The 6,231-nt window shown below is 38.9% G+C and overlaps 1 protein-coding gene across 1 annotated transcript in view; it reads left to right on the top strand.

The window, feature by feature from the left end:
• The window catches only part of KCNU1 (potassium calcium-activated channel subfamily U member 1), a 133,055-nt gene that overhangs the window by 62,479 nt on the left and 64,345 nt on the right, over positions 1 to 6,231 (top strand). Inside the window, exon 19 of the mRNA XM_037741569.1 lies at positions 4,221 to 4,324. Within this exon, the coding sequence (XP_037597497.1) occupies positions 4,221 to 4,324 (104 nt within the window). The remainder of the gene's footprint in view (positions 1 to 4,220; positions 4,325 to 6,231) is intronic.

Raw genomic sequence — 6,231 nt, forward strand, 5'->3', positions numbered from 1 at the left:
CATCCAGGCTGGAGTGCAGTGGCACAATCTCAACTCACTGCAATCTCCACCTCCTGGGTTCAAGCAATTCTCTTGCCTCAGCCTCCCGAGTAGCTGGGACTACAGGTGTGTGCCACCATACCCGGATAATTTTTTGTATTTTTAGTAGAGATGGTTTCACCGTGTTAGGATGGTCTCGATCTCTTGACCTCATGATCTGCCTGCCTCAGCCTCCCAAAGTGCTGGGATTACAGGTGTGAACCACCATGCCTAGCCCATTTTCTGGAGATTTTTGTGTTCAGAGCATAAACACCACTAGGTCTAAGCCTTCAGAGTAGGAGGAATAATTGTCTTTCTGACCTTCTGCTTAATGGAATTAGGTAAGTTATTGGGCATAAAGTTTCCCAGCTTCAACTCTACCATTCACTACCTGCTATTTCTTTATTGCAGCTTCTAACACCCAGAATTTAAGAATCATAGTGTTTAACCAGGGCAAAGAGGGGTGCATAAGAATCTTTACATGTGATAGAGCAGAGGGAATGGGCAATTTGCAAGTAGCCCTTAGGAAAGTTGTGTCCAAATTTCCCAATCCCTACCCCTTGAAAACTGTTTCAGAATCTGCATTAATGCGAATATTCTGCACTAGAGTCAAATCTAATGGAAAGCAGAAATCTGAAAAGGAAGTTGGAAAGAGGGTGCAAAAGAAGTTATGGACAGGAAAAAATATGATAAGAAATGGGTTGAGTAGATGGTCCAAATATGGATTTATTCTACTTTATACTTTTATGTAGATTTGGCCATGGTTTACTTTTTTCATAAACATTTCAGACTATTAATTGAGCTTTTTAAGAAGGAATTACCTCAGCTAACATTTCTTAGGGAGGAGAACTCCAAATGCATGAGGTAGAATTTGGCTACCCTGATAAATCTACCAGCTCATCTTTCCAGCTTGGCTTATTTAAGCAGCAATGAAGAACAGTCAGAGGTCCGAGTGGCCTTAGGTCAGGTAGGAGAAAGAACAGAAGATGGTTCCTGCATGACTCTTTTTCTTCTCCAAGAGTTCAGGGACCACATCACCAAATTTCAATAAAAAGAAAAGCAGCTTGGTAACAACTCTACAAAGACCCTACACAGATATATTGCACTCCTATATATTTGTGTCAGTTGCAATTATTCTTCTAATGGTACAGTTGACTATGGCTTTTCATGATTTCCAGTTTAGAAATATCTCTGCCCCAGCTCAGGTCTTCTTCCTCATTCTAGTGATTATAATAGCTTTCTATCCGCCCTCCCTGGCTCTGGGCTTCTTTCATGCTAATCCATGCCATTTTTCATAGCCATAATAATTTTATGACAGTCTGATCATGAACGGATACATAAATAAATAAGGAATAGATGGGTGACTGCTACCCTATTTCTGCAAGACTAATGCATGAGCTTTCTCTGTTGCCCTGTTGCTTTTTCAGCTCCTAAAAGTACTGGTTTTTATCTAGAATATGTAATGTCACTTTTTAGGCATGTCACAATGAGTGGTAAAGTACTACATTTTATAAATAATTGTAACAATTTAGCTATTTTGTAAATTGGAGAAGATTGGGGATAATTTGAATAATATAGGCATTATTTTCACTCATTTGAACTATGGTACAACTTCTTGAGAGAGATAGAAATAAGTAGAATTATTGCTATCTATATGGAAATCACATATGAGGCGTTTCTTAAGAAGCAGTCCTATCATATATTCCAGAAAAGGAAAGATTTGCTTGTTGCTTTCAAGGAAATCACTTCTTGAAAGAGAAAGATAACCAAAATGTTGGCCATGTATGTAGAAGAACTTTTGTTTTTTCTAGTCATTTGCAGGTCTCAGATTCCATGTCCTTTTTGGTATTCAATGTTTTATCTAGAAATCTGTAAGGTATCCATAGGGAAGTCATGGTAAGTAATGACAAGACATTAACAGTCCAGCTAAAGTGTTAGGAAAAATTCCTTTTAATTTTTCTTGCCTAAAATATATTTTAAAAATTACTTGCACACTGTCAGCTATAGGTAGGTAGGTATATACATAGATAGATGATAGATCGATAGATACATAGAATATAAATAAATAAAATGATTAAACAAAATGAAATCAGAGAAATTTCACTGCTTATCTACTGCTTTGAAAAAGGGACTTAGTCTTATTTTTTTCTTAAATTTTTTCCTCAAATACTTGAAGCAATATTGAAACTGGGGATAAACCGTTGCAACTTCTTTATCTGCTCTATCTTGCAACCTGGTAAATAAACAATTTTCAAGTTTCTTTTTGAAAGCCATTAGAATTACAGAACTTAGAGCTGGAAGGAATCAGAAGAAATCACTTGGGCCAGTTTGTCCTTGACCTTCAGGTGGTCAATACCAACCAGAAACGTCAGCAGTCCCCGTACAAGCTGTTCTGTCCACGCTCCACACATGCACATTCTTCCATAATTATGAAAGCTTCGAAAATTATAAAAATCATTAATGTGTTTTCAGGTGAGGTTTTAAGAATAACTCAAGGAAAGATTCAAATCTTTAGTAAAAATTTTGAGATGCACAGAAAGTGGGATAGATTCACCTATCCCACGTATCCTTCCCCCAACCCTCATTTTTTTAAACAGCTGACAAATGTTGGTTGGAGAGTTAGGCTTTGAGAAAAGGAGACACCAATTTGGGCATGTTGTCTTAGACGTCTCATAGCTCAGTTTCCATCACAACCAGCCAGCCTTTAGAGCCTGACAGTTGGTAACACAGCTAGGCCTTGCTCAGAGTTTACTTTGGGTGTTCCCTTCCCAAGCCATTCCCCCTAGGGCAAAAGGTAACCTCGAAGTAAAGAAGTATCAGTCAAGTGAAGGCTTCTGAGGATTACAGGTAGAGTAAACTTATTCCAAACCCATCTCTTCACACGCCTGAGTGATGCAGTCACTGCCAACTTAAGCTGAGAAATCACACATCCAAAAGATGTCCTTCTTCTTCCAGGGTATGCCTTGACTCGGTTAAGGTTTATGGATTAGAATGGTTCAGAAAAATTATACATCAAAAGAAGGAGGGATACCATGACATTTTTGTGGCTTTTTCTGTCTGCCACTGATCAAAATGAGGTGATATGTGGGATTAAGGGCTTGTCCTACATGAACTTCCCACCCTGCTAGTCTAAGTTCAGAAATACTGCTTATGTTGAGACAGTAGGAAAGGTCATGTTTCCTTTCTCCACTTGAGTGGGCAGGAGAAGAAGAGCATCAGTGATGACTGCCTCTTGATGTGGTCCATCTCCTTGGGAACTTCTGCTCAGACACTCTCTCCATCTCTAATCAGCAAGTGATCAGGTTCTGGCAAGCAGATCACACAGGGTCTTTAAAACCCAAAGAGAAGCATTTAACTTGCAAAGCGTTGTTTAGAATGTGATTTTTAAAAATCACAACAGCGAGTGCAAATTCTTATTGTGTGACAATGCCTATCTATCCTAGGGGGTTAAAAATGATTATGGGGTTGAATCTGTGTTCCAGGATAAGAACTGCATGATTACATATCAACATACAGGTTCAGGAAGACGTAATGGCTCACCTGTCATATTTCCATATTAAAGTTGCTTCATGGTGCTCATTGAATCTATTAATTTCAAACATTCTCGCATGTATCCTTATAATCACCCTTCAAAGTCATGGTAGTATCCCCATACTGCAGCAGAGAAAATTATTTGCTATTATTTCCAGATTTGGAAATACACAAAGGCTTCCATATGCATCTACTGTAAGATTAAGATTCCTCAAAAGTCAAAATTAATAATAAACCCTCTAAGAAAACATAAAGCAAAAGGAGCAGAATGAATTGCAAGCCTGGGCAGTATCTGCAGGAAGGAGACAGGATTTTTGTAGAGTGATGCTTTTTAGAGTCCTAAGGTGCCTCTAGACATGCCGTAGCAGGAAGACTCCTCAAACACACTTGGGTGAAATGGGAGGCGCCATGGGTTACAACGGTGCAGCAGCTACTCAGCAGGTACTTATTTTAAACACACCATATGGAATTGAAATCCTCTTGCACTCTCTAATTCTGTAGAAGGAAACCAAAGAGTTTGCCACAATTAATGCTCTTAGAGTTAGGCTGTAGCTGAGACTCCCCAGCCTTTCCCTAGTCAAGGGGCTGTAAATGGCTCAGCCAAGGGGAATAGTCCAAAAATCCCTTGTGAATAGATGTGCCAACTCACTGAGGTTTCTATGCTATTGCAGTGCCATCGGTAAAGTTAGTGAAACGTTGCATCATGGGCTTCTCCTCTCGTATAGCACCGCAGGATTCTCTTCCAAGGGAAGGTGCAAACATACCAAGCATCAGTGCCAGGTAAGAGCTGCAGAGAATTCTGGCCTCCTATAGTTTTTTGAGAATCAGTGGGCCATATATATTGTATTTAAACCAGAATATTTGCTTTATAAACTCCCATACTGACCAGTGGAATTGTTCCACCCCAAAATGAAATCATCTCCACCTCCCCATATCATTAAGCTAAGCAAATATACCTCTTCCTTCTATTGCTCAAATTATTTGTACCCATAATAACCCAAAAGTTAGATACACAACTTTCTTTCAGACCACCTTTCAGGCACTTTAGAAATGTAAGTCAGAGCCAAATGATAGCAACTCCAAACAGCTTTTCTGTTGTTAATTCATCCCCTATTTCCAGCACGTTCAAGATGGTATTGCCTGAGTTTTTGCATCTGCAAAATATGGGCATCAAATCCCTCCTTACTGCCCTTTTCCTTACAGCTTTTTAGTACACTAAAACCTCCACTAACCAGAAAGTAGAGTTGGAGGAGGGTGACATGTTTAGTCGATTTTAATTAGAGGGGCAATCCAAAAGTTCTATCATTCCAAACTTTAATGAAAATAGCTCTGTAATATGTGGACAACATTTCAGTTTAGTAGGCCTAATACACCAGGAAGATCTTTAATGATTAAAAATTGTGATTATATAAGGGTAAATATATTATCAAAGAGCCATTATAACCTGACATTACATAATGTTATAAATATTTTGTAGGTTTTTTATGGTGATTAAAAGAGATTAGGTATTTAATGCACTTTGCTGCTGCAGCCAGTATGAAAAGCAATATGCAATTTCTTTAAAAAATTAAGAATGAAACTACTATATGATCCAGCAATCCTATTTCTGGGCATTTATTCAAAGAAGACAAAATCAGCATTTCAAAGACAATTCTGCCCTCCCATGTTCATTGCAGCACTAGTCACAATAGCCACGTTATGGAAACAACCTAAGTATTCGTCAGAAAATGAAGGGAATAGGGCTAGGTATGGCAGCTCATGCCTAAAATTCCAGTGCTTTAAGAGGCTGAGCTGGGAGGATTGCTTGAGCCCAGGAGTTCAAGACCAGCCTGGGGCAATATAGAAAGACCCCATCTCTGCAAAAATTTTAAAAATGTGCCAGTCATGGCGGTACACAGCTGTAGTCCTACCTACTTGGGCTACCGAGGTGAGAATATTGTTTGAGCCCAGGAGTTTGAGGCTACAGTGAGCTGTGTTCATGCCACTGCAATCCAGCCTGTGTGACAGAGTGAGAGCATGTCAAAAAAAAAAAAAAAAGAATGGATAAAAGAAATGTCACACCCACGCAGCATATTATTCGCTCTTAATAAAAGAGGAAATTCTGCCATGTGCAGCAACATGTAGGAACCTAAAGCACATTATGCTAAGTGAAGTAAACCAGACACAGAAAAAGAAATACTGCATGATCTCGCTTGTATGTGGACTCTAAAATAGCCAAACTCATAGGTACAGAGTGGAATGGTGGTTTTCAGAAGTTGGGGGTGGGGGAAATAGGGAGTTGTTGGTCAAAGGGTACCAAGGAATTACTTTGCTTGATTCCCAGCTGCTAGGATGTTCTCATTAAATGTTTCTTATCTATTGCAATGATCCATTCTTATAGCCAGGAAGGTGTTTACAGTTGGGCCAAATGTATAATAAGTGCAGAGCCTTCTGATAATGTAGATTTTGCAATAAATATTTTACTTGTACTTGGTTTTGATGCAATTTACCTGTTTCTTTTAACACAGAGTCCTATTCTGTTTACCTGAGGATTCTGGATTGGTGGGTCTGGTTAATGGAAATTTTCCTGTACCCTGCCAAAGGTGGGCAGGAGTCAAATGTCTGAGCCACCAAAAGTACCCTCCCTTCTATGTACTTTCTTCTTCTTTCTTTCTTTCTTTCTTTCTTTTTTTTTTTTTTTTT

Source organism: Cebus imitator, unplaced genomic scaffold (assembly GCF_001604975.1).
Source record: "Cebus imitator isolate Cc_AM_T3 unplaced genomic scaffold, Cebus_imitator-1.0 Scaffold5, whole genome shotgun sequence".
NCBI lineage: Eukaryota > Metazoa > Chordata > Mammalia > Primates > Cebidae > Cebus > Cebus imitator.